The 21513-nt window shown below is 36.7% G+C and overlaps 1 protein-coding gene across 2 annotated transcripts; it reads right to left on the reverse strand.

Annotated features, from left to right (window-relative positions):
* Nucleotides 1-1495: 1495 nt before the first annotated feature.
* LOC138320079 (trifunctional purine biosynthetic protein adenosine-3-like) lies at nucleotides 1496-20985 on the reverse strand. Of its 2 annotated transcripts, XR_011208092.1 has the most exons (21): nucleotides 20830-20985; nucleotides 20190-20387; nucleotides 19777-19899; nucleotides 19429-19576; nucleotides 16046-16226; nucleotides 15450-15575; nucleotides 15164-15251; nucleotides 14780-14865; nucleotides 14231-14399; nucleotides 13436-13652; nucleotides 12682-12904; nucleotides 9550-9748; nucleotides 8758-9006; nucleotides 7199-7401; nucleotides 6753-6897; nucleotides 6249-6359; nucleotides 3488-3624; nucleotides 3082-3199; nucleotides 2217-2356; nucleotides 1685-1977; nucleotides 1496-1597 (listed from the first exon to the last, which is right to left on the reverse strand). XR_011208092.1 is itself a non-coding variant. In XM_069263160.1 (20 exons), exons 2-20 carry the CDS (start codon nucleotides 20329-20331, stop codon nucleotides 1792-1794), a joined length of 2991 nt encoding a protein of 996 aa, XP_069119261.1. In that variant the 5' UTR covers nucleotides 20332-20387; nucleotides 20830-20985; the 3' UTR covers nucleotides 1496-1791. The 2 variants fall into 2 exon arrangements, 1 of the variants encoding a protein (XP_069119261.1); XM_069263160.1 differs by having other exon boundaries at nucleotides 1496-1977.
* Nucleotides 20986-21513: the final 528 nt, after the last annotated feature.

Raw genomic sequence — 21513 nt, forward strand, 5'->3', positions numbered from 1 at the left:
GTAGGTTCCCCTAGGGCCCTAGTTGTGCATATTGCATTTTGGGACCAATCGGTCAACAAGATAGCCGAACGGCGGCCATCTTGGATTTTGATAGTTTGTTACCGCTATTTCTCATAAAGTACTGAAGGGATCTCTCTCAAACTTCATATACATGTTCCTCTTGAACCCAAGTTGTGCATATTGCATTTTGGGAGCGATCGGTCAACAAGATGGCCGACCGGCGGCCATCTTGGATTTTGATAGTTAAAGTTTGTTACCGCTATTTCTCAGAAAGTACTGAAGGGATCTTTCTCAAATTTCATATACATGTTCCCCTTGAACCCTAGTTGTGCATATTGCATTTTGGGAGCGATCGGTCAACAAGATGGCCGACCTGCGGCCATCTTGGATTTTGATAGTTAAAGTTTGTTTCCGCTATTTAAATGACCTTAGTTGTCGATTGGCCGTAAAACTCAAACAAACAAACAAACCGCTATTTCTCAGAAAGTACTGAAGGGATCTCTCTCAAATTTCATATACATGTTCCCCTTGAACCCTTGTTGTGCATATTGCGTTTTGGGAGCGATCGGTCAACAAGATGGCCGACCGGCGGCCATCTTGGATTTTGATAGTTAAAGTTTGTTACCGCTATTTCTCAGAAAGTACTGAAGGGATCTTTCTCAAATTGCATGTGCAGGTTCCTGAAGGGGTCCAGTGCATTTTCGGACTTATTGGTCAGCAAGATGATCGACAGGTAGTCATCTTGGATTTTGATAATTGAAGTTTGTTACTGCTACATATCTCAGAAAGTACTGAAAGGATCTTTCTAAAGTATCATATATAGTATGTAGTAAAAGTTTGAAAAGCAGGGAAAAGATCCCTCTTTCTGTTGTCATACATAGATCATTCTTTGGTGGGCGCCAAGATCCCTCTGGGATCTCTTGTTAATACATGTAAACATGTGCCGTAATGTCTGTTACGCTGGTTTGGGCAAGCCAGTTACACGGTGTCATGCAATCCGCCTTAGCTCAATAGTGTATGGTATGAAATATAGATTTTATTATTTCATGACGTCACAAATACATTCAATCGTTTTTTGTATTGTTCTTCCTTCATTAAGATGTTTGTAACGGAGTTACATGTCAATGGATTCTTTATATATTTATGTGCATAGGATTGTCCTCCGCCATCTTGTATATTATATGTGAATTTTGATTTTATATTATAATTATGTATAATATAATTATGTATTGCTGCCTATGGTGCATCACATTTGGTTATAATAAAACTTGAAAACTTGAAACATGTTGGTGAGAACGCTGGGTATTCAGCTCTAGCCAAATCAATCCACTTGTTAGCAATATCTGAACAATGTTAAAATAAACGATGCATACTTTTCATCAGTTTAAATATATTTACATATGTACATGTATCTAATTTAGACGTGGACAATGCTAGGCTATGTGATGCACTGTATATGTCATTTGATTCACACAAACTTTCACAAACAATCATTTCATTTGTCCATTTAATGACACCTGTTCATAATATATAAACAACTTTTGTCCTTTGACACTATTAACATTTTGACTTTAGCACTTTGACATCAGATCATGACCTTTGTCCATTGAATAATACCAGTTTATGTCTTTTTTTTTTTATCATTAATGTATTTTACTTTAGCACTTTGACATCAGATCATGACATTTGACATCAAATATGACCTTTGTCCATTGAATGACACCAGTTTATCTTTTTTTAAGTGATGTTTTTGACTTCAGCACTTTTGAGTGACCTAACATTTGCCTATTGCTACTGACACCAGATAATTTGGCCTGCCTCTCCGAGTGTAGCTTGTCCGCTGGCCACCAGTTCCAAAGCCCTAGGAAAGGCGTGGTGCTCAACCGTTTTGACCCTGGCTGATAGTGTTGACTCTGTATCCCCAGGATACACGGGCACTGCTTCCTGGACAAGTATGGCACCAGAGTCGATTTCCTCCTACAATCAAAGCCAGGATAATTAAACCTCATAAATGATTATAAAGGTACTGTATATATATATGTCAGAGTGATTACCATGGCAGCAAATTTGAGAAGTATTTGGCTGGTTGACACATATCCAATAAGGGATAGGGAGTATTATAACCATTGCCTTACAGTTCCAGTACATAGATGTTGATTCCTTGCAAATAAAAGCAAATAAAGATGAGAAGATTGTTAGGCATAAAATCCACTTACAGCTACAAAATGGACGGTACAGCCAGAAATCCTGACGTTAGCCTTTAGAACCTGGCAATGAGCGTCATGTCCTTTGAAGGAAGGCAGGAGAGAGGGATGGATATTTAACATACGACCATTCCACTTATGCACAAAATCACCTGGAATACAGATATTGCATTATAACTGTTCCTCAGATAAAAGGTTTGTAGCTATCTACTTTTTAGCTTGCCTATTCGAAGAATAGGGGGAGGTAATGTTGTCGCGTCGGCGTCACCGTTGGCGTCCCATTTCCCGTTAAAGTTTTTGAGCAAGTTTCTGTTTCGTCAATTGTTTAAGCTTAAGTCATCATAAATGTTTATGATTTTATTTTCCTAATATGTATGGATACTGAACGTGATAATACAACCAATTTGGGGCCCTTTAGGTTTTTTTTGAGTCTGTTAATTTGTCATATTTCCATGTTTAAATAGTAAATACTTGAACATCAACTTCTTCTGAATAGGCAAGCTTTGCTGTTCTCCAACAGCTCTTGTTTATCAAATCAATCAATCCGCAGTAACTCATTCCTCCTTAAGACAAATTTGAGATCTTCTAAATCAAAGGCTAGAACAGTTGATTATGAATTTTCAGGGGTGAGTGAGTTAAACAGTTTTCAAATCAAGCTTGTAATTATTACTGTTACACTTATATAGTGCTAATAATAATCATCATTTTTGCATAAATTCCGGTTAAAAACACTCCTGTTGTGCATTTGAAGACATTTATTACAAATTATTTCATTCAAATTCTTTTCCTTTTTTGCTTATTTACTGCTTTATTAAAGCTATTTATAAGTTGATTTAATCATTATACTGAATGAAGGATTATTTTTCCATCCATTCACCTGTAAGGATCCTCATAAAGCCAGCCAGACAGACAATGTCCACCTCTGATGTCATCAGTGATTTGTGCACTGCCTCATCAAAGCTTTGACGACTTCCAAAATCTTTATGGTTGATGACCTTCAAAACAAATCTTTTTATTAAATCAACATTTACAATTTTGTTTTAGGTTTTGCTTGCCTTTTTCTTATCCTGATCTTTTAGATACAGTCCTTGTTTATATCCTGGTATTAATGCCTGCCTTGTAGTTTGGCCCTAAATGACCCTAGTTGTCGATGGGCCGTAAAACTCAAACAAACAAATCAAGACAAATAATGTGGTTGTTTGTGTGGTACAAAATATGTACATTTTACCTTGATAATTACTTTAAACAAAAATCCCTAATTACCTAAATTCACATATACTTACCTGTGTAGGAATCCCTGCCTTCCGAGCCCTTTCCAGCCCCTGGACCCCAGGTTTATTGGAAATCACCAAAACGATCTCTGCACTACTGTTATTGTTTTGTTCTTGTGTGTGGTCTATGAGAGCCTGGAGATTGGTCCCTGGCAGAAAGAAAACAGTAAAGAAAAAACAATTATTATTTATTTAAATAATTTATGTCACACTAGGTCATATAGAAAGAGGAAGTATATAATACATTGTATAGGACTGTTCTGTTAGTTTGGCTTAATTTACATATTTTTTCTAATAAAGAAGTAATGATAATCATGTTGTTAGTACCGTATTTGGAAGTGAAAAAGTTGTCAAAAGAAAAAACTTATTTTACTACCACTTTCCTAAGGTTCCAAATAGTTACTAGTAATTTCCAAATAATTTGGCCTTTGGATAAAGATCACATGGTTATAAAGACCATCTTTCTTGGTCTCTTGAGTGATCTTTATAGAGGTTTTGATTGTATATCCATCAGCAATTATATTTATCTGTTTAACTTATGTAGATAATTTATTTCATAAAACAAGCTTACAGTTAGTGCCGCTAGCAACACATGACACGTCCCATGTCGTCAATTACATTTTGTTATTTATGGCAAGTTATTATTGCTTAGTTATGCTATCATTATGTGAAATTTGATCAAAATCTGTTGATGTGTTCTAAGTTATCATTTGGAAACTAAAATTTGTGAAACAATCCATTTTTAGTAACAGTGACCTTTGTCTTTGACCTTTTGACCCCAAATTCAATCCCACGCTGTATTTTTCTCATATGCTACGTTTGTATGAAGTTTGATCAAAATCCGTTGTTCTCAAGTTATCATCTAGAAACTAATATTTTGTTAAATAATCTAATTTTAGTAACAGTGACCTTTGGAGTTGACCTTTTGATCACAAATTCAATCCCAAGCTGCATTTTCCCATATGCTACCTTTGTTTGAAGTTTGTTCAAAATCGATCCATTAGTTCTCAGGTTATCATCTGGAAACCAAATCCAGACAGACAGACAGACGGGAACAAACACTATAGTCCCCTCCGGTTTCAACAGCAGAGGACTTACAAATATAACAAAAGATGATTGAACAATCCCGATTTATTGAATTGAACGCTTACCTAAGCCAGAGATAAGCACTCTGACCCTTTTTTACGTCATGTGAGGTGTCACGGGTCTCCACACTTACCTGAACCAGACATAAGCATTATGACCCCTTCATGTCCTAGGTGTCATGGGTCTCTACACTTACCTGAGCCAGATACATGTATAAGCACTCTGACCCTCTTACACGTCCTGGTAGGTATTATGGGTCTCAACCTTACTTCCAATGCACTCTACTTGGAGCCAGAGATAAGCACTCTGACCCTCTACACACTAGTTCATGGTTCTCCTTACCTGGGGGTGTCATGGGTCTTCACACTTACCAGACCCAGAGATTAGCACTCTGACACTTTACACGTCCTGGGAGGTGTATTCACAGGTCTCCACACTTACCTGAGCCAGAGATAAGCACTCTGACCCTCTTACATGTCCTGGGAGGTGTCATGGTTCTCCACTCTTACCTGAGCCAGAGATAAGCACTCCGACCCTCTAACAGATCCTGGTAGGTGTCACGGGTCTCTACACTTACCTGAACCAGACATAAGCACTAGGACCCGCTTCCACTTCTTGGGAAGTGTCATGGATCTCCACACTTACCTCAACAGAGATTAGCAATCCGACCCTTTTACACGTCATGGGAGGTGTCATGGTTCTCCACACTTATCTGAGCCAGATATAAGCACTCTGACCCTCTAACATGTCCTGGGAGGTGTCACGGGTCTCCACACTTACCTGAGCCAGAGATAAGCACTCTGACCCTCTTACATGTCCTGGGAGGTGTCATGGGTCTCCACACTTACCTGAGCCAGAGATAAGCACTCTGACCCTCTTACATGTCCTGGGAGGTGTCATGGGTCTCCACACTTACCTGAGCCAGATATAAGCACTCTGACCCTCTTACATGTCCTGGGAGGTGTCATGGGTCTCCACACTTACCTGAGCCAGATATAAGCACTCTGACCCTCTAACATGTCCTGGGAGGTGTCATGGGTCTCCACACTTACCTGAGCCAGATATAAGCACTCTGACCCTCTAACATGTCCTGGGAGGTGTCATGGGTCTCCACACTTACCTGAGCCAGATATAAGCACTCTGACTCCTCTTACATGTCCTGGGAGGTGTTATGGGTCTCCACACTTACCTGAGCCAGATATAAGCACTCTGACCCTCTACATGTCCTGGGAGGTAGGTATGGGTCTCCACACTTACCTGAGGATAGCACTCTGACCCTCTTACATTCCTGGAGGTTGGGTCTCCACACTTACCTAGCCAGATATAGCACTCTGACCCTCTTAGGTGTCCAGCCAGATATAAGCACTCTACCCTCTACATGTCCTGGGAGGTGTCATGGGTCTCCACACTTACCTGAGCCAGGATATAAGCACTCAACCCTCTAACATGTCCTGGGAGGTGTCATGGTTCTCCACACTTACCTGAGCCAGAGATAAGCACTCCGACTCTCTACACGTCCTGGAGTGTCATGGTCTTCACACTTACCTGAGCCAGAGATTAGCTCTCTGACCCTCTAACATGTCCTAGGAAGTGTCATGGGTCTCCACACTTACCTGTGAGCCAGAGATAAGCACTACAACCCTCTTACACATCATGGGAGGTGTCATGGGTCTCCACACTTACTTACCTGAGCCAGAGATAAGCACTCCGACCCTCTTACATGTCCTGGGAGGTGTCATGGGTCTCCAACACTGTGTGAATGCCTGTCTTAGGTTTTCTATCTTAACCTTACACTCTTCTGCAAAGGAAATTTATAAAAACAAATTATTCAGGTAAGAATTATGAATGTATTGCTAGCAATCGTACACTGATGTAGGCTTCCTTTAGATATCAAATAGATTAAAGTTTTAGTGCTTTTAAAAAGAAAGAATCACTCACAGAAGACCTGAAAGAACCAGCATTATAAAACATCTTTTGTTCAATCTAAGAGAATTTACATAACTATGTCATACGGTTATATAAAACATTTAATCATAGATTCTAGATTACATGTGAATCCAGACTTTATTCCAATAATTCTTGCAATACCATGTTTGATGATTCAGGGACTGACCTTGACCTTGGTGGACTGAACCTATAACAGAAGCTTGTTCTCCCAACTCTTTCACTACAGCGTCTGCATGTTACTGACCTTGACCTTGGTGGACTGAACCTATGACAGAAGCTTGTTCTCCCAACTCTTTCACTATAGCGTCTGCATGTGTCTGATCCACAATCAGTACACCCCCGACTCCACAGTTAAATGTCCTTGCCATTTCTTTGTCAGAAATATTACCCTGGAAAACAACAAGACAATAAGCTTATTGACCTGGTTCTTGACTTATTAATGATTAATTTGCTTGCATGTAGAGTAAAACTTTATGGTTTATTAAATTCACTCGACATTAATTATTTATGCATAAGAAAACTTTTGATATTTTTATCATAATTCACATTTCATTCAAATTTTCATCCTAAGCTGTCTTAATATATGTTTCCTATTTTCTATTGTTTTATGGTCAATCTCTCCCTGTACTAGAAATACATCCCATAGTTTGTCCCAAAAGTATATGTCATGTTTCCATGAACATCACCAACCTTGTCTGCTAGGTATCCAAATATAGCTGGGATGTTCCAGGCCAGTGCATCGATGGTTACGGCCAGATCTGTGGGTAATACCCTGGGAATGTTCTCTGTGAGTCCCCCACCCGTGATGTGGGCGAACGCTTTCACTAAACCTCTCCGTATCAGTGGTAGGACATCCTTCACATAGATCTTCGTTGGAGTTAACAACTCTTCACCTACACAGAATACATTACAGGAGATATCATTTCAAAAGTGTCTGCTCTGGACAACAAGTATCAATTAATTTGTTTGTGTATCATTAATATAATGTAATATATACTGCTAATTTGTTTGAGAGGATAGTTATTGTTACATTATATCGTCAGGGACATTCTACTACAGGGGACACAAAGTTACTGTTACATAGGAATTAAAATCAGCAATTGTTCTCATGCTAATGAAAGATACATCAATCATTGCATAATCCAAGTGGAAAATATCTACAGTGGAACTCGGTTAATACGAACTCGAGGGGACCGAGATAAAACTTCGAGTTATCCGAGTGTTCGAATTAAGCGAGTTCTCATGTCTACTGACGATCTCTTTACTTGATATATATAAAAATAGTTCTATTTCGTAAAATCGCCGATCGTAGTTGCAAAGTTATAACAATAAAACCGAGATATATATTTTGAAATGCCGTTCTACGGCAGATTTATGAAAAAGAAATTGGCATTTTCGGCGATCTCGTTGTCCAAAAAAAATCTCATTTCGAGTTATCAGAACATTATATATCTATGATTTTTGTCATTCGGACCAAAAATTTACTTCGTATTATCCGAGTTCTTCGAGTTTTCCGAATTCGAATTATCCGAGTTCTTTAAATAAAGATAAAGAGGGAATTCGGCCGGGACTCCGAAGTACTTCGTATTAAGCCGGGTTGTCGAATTATCCGAGTTCGTATCAACCGAGTTCCACTGTATATGGTATTTCACATACTAAGAATACCGGTATGTATTGATGACTTAAAGGTCTTCATTCTAGTATTAAAGTGAATAATCAGGCAAAGAAAACCAGTCTAAATGTGTTCATTGGCCTTCCAAAAGTTCTCACATATTAATACAACGGTCAAGTTCTGCTTACGTTTCCCAGTTCTGACCATTGAAATAAAGAAAAGTTGAAAGCATTGAAAGCGAGGCTGCGTGGAAATGTAACCACGGACATAGTCAGCCGGGAGGACGTTTTAGGATTCCTATATTTTAAATCAATTTCTACATACGCAGACAGATTTTGACGAGAAAGTTTATTTTTCTATTCCATAAGAAATTATACTGGATACATTCACACCATTTTTACCGACTTTAGCCATCCTTGCCCGACTGTTCAACTTAAAGGTAACAGTAATTTGTCGATGAAAATTATTTGACAAAGTTCTCATACATTAAGTGTTACACAAGTTGTATAAATTTGATATACCTTGATTATTTCTATGTAATACAGATTTTAATCTATCAAACACACAAAATTCTGTATTAAATGTAAATAGCACCTGTCTTTTGATAACTGCTGTGTTAGTGCTTCCCTATACCCACCTAAGGTAATCCCTGATCCAAAAGGTGACGGCATATCCATACTGATTCCAACCTTCTCAATAACTTTTCGCACAAGGCTAAAACCATTGCTATGGATACCACTGGATTTCAGACCAATCAGAACATCTCCTGTAGATATTTCATTAAGACGTGGCAGGACATTTTTTCGTTCCACAGCACCAACAGCGAAGCCAGCTACATCGTAGTCCCCACCCTGATACATGCCTGGCATTTCTGCTGTTTCTCCTCCTACAGACGTCATCACAGAAAATACAACATTACAGTATAGTCATGGATGTATTAATTATTCAGAAACTTACATTGCTCTTGTAGATGCCATGGAAACATGACAACATCTATTGTGAGCATTTATGGTATTGTTCTGTGTATAAGGTAAGCCACAGATTAAAACTTCAAAATTAGACAACACATCATAATATACTGTTGGTAAACTAGACAGAATGCTGTAATATTCACAGGGGTCAGATACAACAAGATATCACATTAGTTGCTTGAAAATAATGCTGATCAAATACTGTCAAATTAGGTGTCAAATTAGACAAGATTCAAGAACTACAAGATCAGAAATTTTAGGTCACAGGTATTTAAAACACCATGTCACAAATATATTTAAACATGATGCAAGGTAGCTGAGGAGTCATCAAATTGGTAACTTTTAAGAATATTTTCAGAGTACACATATTAGAAAGGATGTTTGAAAACTGAAGTTACATTGGACTTTGAAAACAGAATGACATATTTTCTTATCATTTCAGTCATTAATGAACATACCAATAAGAGAGCAGCCAGCTTCCACACAGCCCTTTGCAATCCCAGCAACTACATCCTTAGCCATGTTAACATCAAGTTTCCCTGTGGCAAAGTAGTCTAGGAAAAACAACGGCTCTGCCCCCTGTGCTAGAATATCATTGACACACATAGCCACAAGGTCAACCCCAATAGTATTGTGACAGCCAGTCTCCTTAGCAACCTAAATAACAACAATATGTTCTATAGCAACAAGGTCAACCTCTATAGTGTTGTGACAGCCAGTCTCCTTAGCAACCTAAATAACAACAATATGTTCTATAGCAACAAGGTCAACCTCTATAGTGTTGTGACAGCCAGTCTCCTTAGCAACCTAAATAACAACAATATGTTCTATAGCAACAAGGTCAACCCCTATAGTGTTGTGACAGCCAGTCTCCTTAGCAACCTAAATAACAACAATATGTTCTATAGCAACAAGGTCAACCCCTATAGTGTTGTGACAGCCAGTCTCCTTAGCAACCTAAATAACAACAATATGTTCTATAGCCACAAGGTCAACCCCTATAGTGTTGTGACAGCCAGTCTCCTTAGCAACCTAAATAACAACAATATGTTCTATAGCAACAAGGTCAACCCCTATAGTGTTGTGACAGCCAGTCTCCTTAGCAACCTAAATAACAACAATATGTTCTATAGCAACAAGGTCAACCCCTATAGTGTTGTGACAGCCAGTCTCCTTAGCAACCTAAATAACAACAATATGTTCTATAGTAACAAGGTTAACCCCTATAGTGTTGTGACAGCATGTCTTCATGGCATTAGCTTTTAAAGTAATATCTCAGATTACATCCGTCATAAAACATTCAAATTACATGCTGCCATAAAATAAACACTAAAACTTATATTTGCGACAACTAGGTTAAATATTTTACATTTTCATATGGCAAGTTAAATTCCTTGTTAACTTAGTCTTAATTGACCTTGACCTACATCTGACTTAACATGTTAATACCCCTGCCTTCCCATGTCAAACTGAACTGCTAATATAAGCAGTTATTAGGCAGTTTTGTAGCAGTCCCACAAATTTTAGGCAGTTATTAGGCAGTTCTCAGCAGTCCAGTTTTAAGCAGTCACTGAAAACTGCTAATATTTCACCATACAAGATTTAAAAACTGCTTGTTGAACTGCTAACTATATTTGTAAGCAGTCAGTGACTGCTTATCATAGACTGAAACTGCTTGTCATTGACTGCTTATAGACCTTAGCAGTCTAACAGAGCAGTTCACATACCAAATGGACAAAGGCAAGAAATTGCATGGCAAAATAAAACTTATATAGTGAAGTTGTCTTGCAATTTATTATTAAATGCAAAGGAACATGAATTAAAATACATCATTAAATTGTAAATTTTAAATGTATGATTAATTCCTACTTCAAAACTTTTTTTTAATTTTACACACCATAAACCATTTAAATGCAATTTAAAACTAAATAAAGGTCAGTTTGATCAACATAATTATTCTATACATGTATTCATAAAATATCAAAGTCCTATTATAATTTCTTATATTATTGATAAATATGTGCCAATAATACTATTTTGTACATATAAACATAGATGCATATACAGTCCCTTATCTCTAACACCCTGGGGAGGCAGCTACAGCCATGGGTCATTATACACAGAGATGGTGACCCCCACATGTAGTGTTGCTGTGTGTACATATGTGGTGACCTTTGAACCTGTCTCTCCCTCCAAATTCCAGCGGTCAGTTTGAACAGTTTGGTGTGAGGAAGCATGTGCACAGATAATCTTCTACATAATTTGGACCATTTGGTGAATATTTTGGACATCTAAATAAGTGAGGTGTAGTTTTCAACATGCAGTTTTACATAGTTATAAGTGTAAGTATAAAGGGAATTGTGTATAGCCAGGAATAGAAATGGTAAAACATTTCAGTTTTGGATGTACAATGTATGCATTCTGGTGTTGTACTGGATTATAACCCTATAAGTTTGCTGTAAACCCCCAAAGTAGAAGGTAAGATGCATGAGCTTGCAATCTATGTGCATGTATATATAGCTGCATGGGAACCTTGCATTTAAATTTGGAAACTTAGTAATTAACTATTTCTATTTTTTTTTATTGATAAAATTCAAATTCATTTTCCATTTTACTCATTTTGCATCATCTATATTACACCCCCAGTATAATATAGATGATGCATTTTCTTTTTAAAACAATTTGTATGACACAAAATAAACATTATGATTTATGTGTATATATCTTGGATTGGTTTATATTATTCAATCTTTTATTTTCTATAAATTTCTGAAAAATGAATACTGGTAAATGCATGCATATAATGCAAGGCAAGTTATTTTTTAAAAACTGCAAACTTTATCTTAGAGTTAGTGTAATTATATATATAACTTGTCTTACATATTTTCCACATTATAGTATTTTCATTTTTTCCCATATAATTGGAAATGTGTTAACAGTTTCTTGAACTTATATTTATAAGTATTAAGCAATTGTGATTCATAAATATAAGCAGTCGCATGCTCCATATTTGGATTGTTTTTAGCAGTTTTGTGAGCTATTTATAGATATTAGGCAGTTTTGATTCGTACATTAAGCAGTCGCTTGCGCCATATTTGGACATTTTAGGCAGTTCATTTTGAAATAGACTGCCTAAGAACTGCCTAAAGTAAGCAGTCGCATGCGCCATATATGGACATTTTAGGCAGTTCATTTTAAAACGGACTGCCTAAAAACTGCCAAAAAACTGCCTAAAAACTGCTAAGGAACTGCTAACCGACTGCTAGTGGACTGTGAAGGTTAAGGGACTGCCAATTTTTCCAATGGATTGCTAAGGGTTAACAGTCCCAGCCAGTTGCATTATGAAGGCTAAAGAACTGCTAAAAGAACTGCTTATACAGTAAACTGTGAAGGCTTACAAACTGCTAAAGAACTGCCTTCCACTTTGACATGGGAATTGTCATACTTGATATCACTATCTTGACATCAAAATCACTTTTACATAAACTGACTATTAAATAAGTTATATGTGACCTTGTTCTGCTGTTGACCTTAATATGTTATTGATGACCTTGACATTTCATTGACCTTGATATTGTGTTACAACTGACCTTGAGTTTCGTTCCAACACCATCTGTGCCAGCCACCAGAAGAGGGTCAGTGTATCCAGTCTCCTTTAGATCAAATATGGCCCCAAATCCTCCCAAATTTACATTAGATCCAGTCCGACTGGTCACGGACACAAGAGGCTTGATGGCCTCCACTAGGCTACTGCCTGCAGTGATGTCCACACCCGAGTCTCTATAGGTCAGTCCAGGCTCTGTTTGGTTACAGCTTATACAACAGCAATATTAAAATTTTGTATAACACCAATAATGATCTTCAGCAAATCGGTAACGGCAGCACTGTTGTTACCTCAAAACCTTAATAGGTATCCGATTGCTTACCATCAGGTTAGAAATGATTTTACTTTTGTCTAGTTATGAGATATACCTTCAAAAGATAGGGCCTTAGTTCAAGCCCTGTCATAAACTTTATATCAAAGGTATTACTACGTCTTCAATACTGTCAATATTTTCGTGAGTGCTTAATTATACAATTTGTATGCATAAAACTTTCGCAGTGTTGTTATTTTCATGATAGATACACTTTTAGACAGTTAACAACACAGTTTATTCATGTACAAAATCCTACGTGCGAGGGAAATTTAATATTTATCTCGAAAATTTCCCCGTGTACAGTAATGCAATGAATGTCTTTTATTCCTAACCAGCCATGTTTGGTATTTTCCATCTTAAAATTCTGCACAACTGATAAAGAAATTTAAATGTATATATATACAATTGCGATTCCTTTACTTCTCACCTTGAGTAAACCTTGTAGCCTATGTCCTTTCTGTAGTAGACTCCATCAAATTTCACTAAGGCAGCCCCTCTGGTAGCCAGATTACAAGCTGTGCGAAAGTTATGACTGGTTGCTATGACAGCCAGGACACGGCCACCATTGGTCAGAATTTTATCCGCATTTCTAGTTGTACCAGCGTGGAATACTGTTAGTCCATGGGATTCAGTGCGATCAAGGCCTATGCATAGGAATAGCATCTTGATAGATTTCTGATAGGGATTATGTAATTTGATATACATTGTAACTGTTCTTTCAGTGGTGATTTTAACTTATTGAAAAAACACCAATTGCCAAAACATTTTGATAGACTGAATCGCTCATCCATTTCTCTATGTCTCCTTGCACCTAAGATGTCATTTTAGATTAATTCTAGATATCTATAGCTCTTAATTATTTGTGCCATATTTTTCATACTCACCAATCAAGAAGAGCTTTTATATGTTATTAATCACAAAAAGTTACCAACATTACTGTAATTCTCAAAATGTCTATAAATGATACTAGATGGTTAAAGTCAGACTATGACCTGATCACAATTAAATGCTCTGACTTGCATTTGATCATTTGCCCCTTCAGGAACATCCTCGATACTCCAAAGTGGAATCTTCAAAGGAAATTTTTACTGGCCTGTGATTGGTTCAGATTTTTCTTCTGTGTTGCCTTCAGTTTTACTATGAGATAGCCCAGGGGTGTAGAGATCGTAAGTGATCGGAACCCCTGGAGTATCGAGGATGCTCCAGGAACAGAAAACTATACCTGTTATAGTCATGCCCTTTTTATAGGAACCTGGATAACCACCACTGGCCAGAACTATTCCGGTCACACAGCTCTGATGGTCAAATACTGGACGATGGTCACTCAAGCTCTCATTGGTGCAGGCAAGACAGGTTTCATAAAGGTCAGAGGTCATCAGAGAAAGTATTGCCTGAGCAACAATGTGAAAATATAAAATGAACAAAAATGTTAAGAGAGGCATAAATATCTATAATAATAAATAAGGTTTCACATTATAAATCCTAAATGATATTTTCAAAACAATTTCTCTTTCTCTATAAATATAAAGACAAAGAAATATGAAAACTTTAACTTTGATTTACTGTTACAACTGTGCGCGAGTGACAGGACATTAAAAAATCCAAGATGACAACCTTATAGATCAATGTTATCAGGCAGGTTGTCCCCACCACTTAAACTTTTGACCTTTGTCTCTCCTCTGGGTGGAGGCCAGGGTCTTTTTTCAGTGAAATAAGGTAATGTTATATGTTTTCTTTCCTTTTTTAAATATTATGATGAAGGATAGCTGACCTGAGCCTCAGGATCCCCAAACCTACAGTTGAACTCCAGAACCTTAGGACCATCTGTTGTCAGCATAATACCAGCATAAAGTACACCTATCCAAACCAAAGTCACATTTCACACAATATCATCACTCCCCATCAACAAATAAAAGAAAAGGACTGGTCGGTGCTGCTTTTGATGAATCTTTCAACCAATATCTCTATTTTTTTCTAGACAGACAGATTCACACAACAAAAGAAATGGCTCCGTCAGAAAATCACTTAAAGCTACCACATACAAGACCAAATCTGATATTGAAAATGACTATGCATTGAGAAAAAACACTTCACATCTACAAGATTCTTTTTAACTTATATATATTTTGATGACATTTTCTTTTTGCATACCTACCTGTATAGGGTGTACCGAGCTCTCTCATACCATCCACAGCTTTCTGTAGTATGTCTGTCCTTATCTTGTCCAGTTCTGCCTTAGGGACCTTCAGTACAAAACATTTATAAGAAACAGATTGTTCAACTACTGAAAGAAAATTATAATATAGTCTACCATGAAGCTGCATTAGCTAATTGGTTAAGTGGTATCAAGTCTTAAGCCTCTTACTATAATATTTAGCAGATTTTGAAAAAAATGCATCAAATGGTCAATATCTAGACTTTGATGTGGCCTTGTTGATCACCTTAGGGTATGGGCACACCACTCCCATTCCTCCTGTGTTTGGCCCAGTGTCTCCCTCGTTCAAGGCTTTGTGGTCCTGAGCCGGCGGCATCATCACGACTGTCGAGCCGTCAGTGAACGCCAGACACTGGAAAAATAAACAACATGGTGTCTAAACAACCTGGAGTTTCACAAATTTGCTTAAAATCTTAAATTTAAAATTTTTTGTAAGTGAAGATAACATTTTTCTTGCATAATCTAAATCCACATGCATGCTTAGATTAAAGCAAGAATAAGTATTCCCCATACGGCATTGTTGATTTATTACATAACTATAATGGAATATTAAAAACATCTGAAAGTAAAACAGACTTATACTTTTTCTTAGCTTCCCTAAGTTTTACAGTTGCTTTCAGCTATGTTTAAAGATTGGTTAGGGTTTGACTTAAACCTTTTGAGAGCAAAACGCAAAACTTTAAAGTAAAATATTGATGACAACGCCACCACTACCGGAAAAGTAACACCATAGTATGGCCTTCACAAACTATCTTCGGGGGCAATACAAAAAAAAATAATATTCAAAAACCAATATAAATGAAGAATATATCCATGACATACCGACACCTCGTCCCCCTCCAGTAGTTCCTCTACGAGGACAGTTTCCCCGGCCACACCAAACTTCTTTTCCTCTAACATCTCCCTGACAGCCTGACAAGCCTCCTCCTTTGTAGTCCCCACCATCACACCCTTCCCTGCAGCCAGACCGCTGGCTTTCACTACAAGGGCACTGTATGTTGACCTGCAACAAGATTTTTTTTACACTTTTTAATAATCTGATATATTTAAGACTCATACCAAGTCAAAGTTTTAAATATTGTATTTTGACAAAAATATGGCTTTTTAACACAAATGCATCATATGCAAAGGACAAGTCAACATACCGGACATAAAATGTCCTTATGTATTGAAATGTTGTTCAACACAATAGCCAAAACCAAACTTGACATAAATTACTTGACTCGATTTGAAGATGTATTAGATATTCAATGTATATTACAGAGGTTTTAGCATAAATTTATGACCAGAAGTAAGGAGAGAGCATGTAGCCAGCCCAATTTATGACTTACTGTTCAGTTATAGGAGTATGACTTACTGTTCAGTTATAGGAGTATGACTTACTGTTCAGTTATAGGAGTATGACTTACTGTTCAGTTATAGGAGTATGACTTACTGTTCAGTTATAGGAGTATGACTTACTGTTCAGTTATAGGAGTATGCCTTACTGTTCAGTTATAGGAGTATGACTTACTGTTCAGTTATAGGAGTATGACTTACTGTTCAGTTATAGGAGTATGACTTACTGTTCAGTTATAGGAGTATGACTTACTGTTCAGTTATAGGAGTATGACTTACTGTTCAGTTATAGGAGTATGACTTACTGTTCAGTTATAGGAGTATGACTTACTGTTCAGTTATAGGAGTATGACTTACTGTTCAGTTATAGGAGTATGACTTACTGTTCAGTTATAGGAGTATGACTTACTGTTCAGTTTATAGGAGTATGACTTACTGTTCAGTTATAGGAGTATGACTTACTGTTCAGTTATAGGAGTATGACTTACTGTTCAGTTATAGGAGTATGACTTACTGTTCAGTTATAGGAGTATGACTTACTGTTCAGTTATAGGAGTATGACTTACTGTTCAGAGTATGACTTACTGGTCAGTTATAGGAGTATGACTTACTGTTCAGTTATAGGAGTATGACTTACTGTTCAGTTATAGGAGTATGACTTACTGTTCAGTTATAGGAGTATGACTTACTGTTCAGTTATAGGAGTATGACTTACTGTTCAGTTATAGGAGTATGACTTACTGTTCAGTTATAGGAGTATGACTTACTGTTCAGTTATAGGAGTATGCTTACTGTTCAGTTATAGGAGTATGACTTACTGTTCAGTTATAGGAGTATGACTTACTGTTCAGTTATAGGAGTATGACTTACTGTTCAGTTATAGGAGTATGACTTACTGTTCAGTTATAGGAGTATGACTTACTGTTCAGTTATAGGAGTATGACTTACTGTTCAGTTATAGGAGTATGACTTACTGTTCAGTTATAGGAGTATGACTTACTGTTCAGTTATAGGAGTATGACTTACTGTTCAGTTATAGGAGTATGACTTACTGTTCAGTTATAGGAGTATGACTTACTGTTCAGTTATAGGAGTATGACTTACTGTTCAGTTATAGGAGTATGACTTACTGTTCAGTTATAGGAGTATGACTTACTGGTCAGTTATAGGAGTATGACTTACTGTTCAGTTATAGGAGTATGACTTACTGTTCAGTTATAGGAGTATGACTTACTGTTCAGTTATAGGAGTATGACTTACTGTTCAGTTATAGGAGTATGACTTACTGTTCAGTTATAGGAGTATGACTTACTGTTCAGTTATAGGAGTATGACTTACTGTTCAGTTATAGGAGTATGACTTACTGTTCAGTTATAGGAGTATGACTTACTGTTCAGTTATAGGAGTATGACTTACTGTTCAGTTATAGGAGTATGACTTACTGTTCAGTTATAGGAGTATGACTTACTGTTCAGTTATAGGAGTATGACTTACTGTTCAGTTATAGGAGTATGACTTACTGTTCAGTTATAGGAGTATGACTTACTGTTCAGTTATAGGAGTATGACTTACTGTTCAGTTATAGGAGTATGACTTACTGTTCAGTTATAGGAGTATGACTTACTGTTCAGTTATAGGAGTATGACTTACTGTTCAGTTATAGGAGTATGACTTACTGTTCAGTTATAGGAGTATGACTTACTGTTCAGTTATAGGAGTATGACTTACTGTTCAGTTATAGGAGTATGACTTACTGTTCAGTTATAGGAGTATGACTTACTGTTCAGTTATAGGAGTATGACTTACTGTTCAGTTATAGGAGTATGACTTACTGGTCAGTTATAGGAGTATGACTTACTGTTCAGTTATAGGAGTATGACTTACTGTTCAGTTATAGGAGTATGACTTACTGTTCAGTTATAGGATAATGCCTTACTGTTCAGTTATAGGAGTATGACTTACTGTTCAGTTATAGGAGTATGACTTACTGTTCAGTTATAGGAGTATGACTTACTGTTCAGTTATAGGAGTATGACTCACTGTTCAGTTATAGGAGTATGACTTACTGTTCAGTTATAGGATAATGCCTTACTGTTCAGTTATAGGAGTATGACTTACTGTTCAGTTATAGGAGTATGACTTACTGTTCAGTTATAGGAGTATGACTTACTGTTCAGTTATAGGAGTATGACTTACTGTTCAGTTATAGGAGTATGACTTACTGTTCAGTTATAGGAGTATGACTTACTGTTCAGTTATAGGAGTATGACTTACTGTTCAGTTATAGGAGTATGCCTTACTGTTCAGTTATAGGAGTATGACTCACTGTTCAGTTATAGGAGTATGACTTACTGTTCAGTTATAGGAGTATGACTTACTGTTCAGTTATAGGAGTATGACTTACTGTTCAGTTATAGGAGTATGACTTACTGTTCAGTTATAGGAGTATGACTTACTGTTCAGTTATAGGAGTATGACTTACTGGTCAGTTATAGGAGTATGACTTACTGTTCAGTTATAGGAGTAGACTACTGTTCAGTTATAGGAGTATGACTTACTGTTCAGTTATAGGAGTATGACTTACTGGTTCATAGGAGTATGACTTACTGTTCAGTTATAGGAGTATGACTTACTGTTCAGTTATAGGAGTATGACTTACTGTTCAGTTATAGGAGTATGACTTACTGTTCAGTTATAGGAGTATGACTTACTGTTCAGTTATAGGAGTATGACTTACTGGTCAGTTATAGGAGTATGACTTACTGTTCAGTTATAGGAGTATGACTTACTGTTCAGTTATAGGAGTATGACTTACTGGTCAGTTATAGGAGTATGACTTACTGGTCAGTTATAGGAGTATGACTTACAGTTGGATGTGTCTACAGGCAGACTCGACCTTTGTAAAGATCTGGTACCTGGCGGTAGGAATACCATTCTGACACATAAACTGCTTAGAAAATTCCTTGCTGGCTTCAATCTTAGCTGCAGCAGCACTTGGTCCAAAACAGGCAATACCTTATTAGAAAGAAACAAAAGAGAACAATGATAAAGGAAAGCAATTGATGAAAAATACTACTATACAGCAATCATATTCTTTGTGATTTTGCATAGATGTGCCAGAACCTGAATAAGATTCTAGTTATTTCTACAGATCCTTGTCAAATTGAATAAACTGGCAATATGTGATGAACCAATGAGAATATATTTATACATACCAGCCTCAATGAGATGATCACTGATACCAGTGGCTAGTGGATCTTCTGGACCAACTACCACCAAATTAACGGATTCATCTCTACAATACTTTACTATGGTGTCAAAATCTTTTACATTTAGTGCTGCAATAAATAAAAGAAAATCAAGCTTAACTATACATATTGTTGTTACCCTTACAATAACTATTACACCCTTATACTGTTGCTATGAATTGATATGGCCAATAGAGAAATGAGAATGGTCGTGTCATGGTGTGGCCTTGACCTGAACATTTAAAGTAAAGTTACTCTATTGAGGGTTTACAACATATAATGGTCTTGATTGAATGGTCATGTCATACTGTGACCTTGACCTCAGTATGTAGAATAAGAAATGACACGGACCTCAAGATAATAGTATTTTATATACCTACCAACATTATCTATCTTTCCGTTCTTGGATGTGCCAGCATTCCCTGGACTTACAAACACCTGCTTTACTCTAGGTGACTGGGCTAGTTTCCATGCCAACGCATGTTCCCGACCACCGCTTCCGATAACAAGAACTGTTGCCATGGTAGTAGAGTTTTAGTTTATTGGGAACACTTGTTGCAGGCCTGATCAGGTGTTCTCTGACAGAAAATTACATATAAATATTTTATTCTCGTTGTTTAATCTATTATTATATCAATTTTTATGAATATTTGTTACTTATAAAATTTTTGCCTTTTTTTTTTATTGCATAATATTTCACATGGAATCATTTACAAGTCTAAAAATAGATCAAACAGAATTTCCAATATGAGGTCTAATTAATGGTTTCGGTAACTTAATTGGTTAGTGATTCCATGGCAACGATAAAGAGCTTGGTTACCACTGACAAGCACAAGTTTGTTGGCTAGAATGCCCAGGCGAATATCCTTGGCTTCACGGATGTTGTCACTCATGAGAGCCTATTGACAGGGCATTTTGGCCAAATAGTAATTATTTCATGCAAATGTTACTTATGTCTAATGAAAACAAAGACAAAAGTCTGTCATAAAGCCGTATTTCTTTGTGTCATCACATACTTACATGAAAATTAGCCGTCTTCAGAACTCCACGTGCGAGAAGACCTCCGTTGTTGACTGCACGCAGTCAGACATGAACTGTACCGAATGACCTAGGCCATGTAAACAGGGTATCGGATGTCAGAAATTACAATAACAAATGCATGTTTATAGACATCATTTATGGAAAGAGTTCCGAAAAACTATTATCGTCTGCTTTTATCTATGGAAAGACTTTTACACGATTAATATCTAAAACATTGATAAAGAAGTTAGAAAAAAGGAAGCTTACTATGTAAAACTTAAAAAAATATTTTGACAGAAAATATGAATTGAAGTCCAATTTATTTCATGGATAAACTTAACATCGTTTTCTAAAGCTGATGCTATATTTCCACTACATTAAATAATGATTAGTCATTAACAAGAATGTTTTCCGTTTTTATAAATAGCACAGGGGGTCAACTCAATGAAAATGGATGTTGTCATATACGTTTTTTTTGTATTTGGTGGATGGACTGATGAATATATACAACAGTCATGTGATTTTTTCAGAAAATACGAGATTTGAAATTTATTAAAAAATCGAGATATTTACTATAAAACAGAGAGCAAATCACATGACTGTTATATATATTCATCAGTCCATCCACCAAATACAAAAAAAAAAAAAAAAAAAAAACGTATGACAACATCCATTTTCATTGAG

This window comes from Argopecten irradians, chromosome 1 (assembly GCF_041381155.1).
Source record: "Argopecten irradians isolate NY chromosome 1, Ai_NY, whole genome shotgun sequence".
NCBI lineage: Eukaryota > Metazoa > Mollusca > Bivalvia > Pectinida > Pectinidae > Argopecten > Argopecten irradians.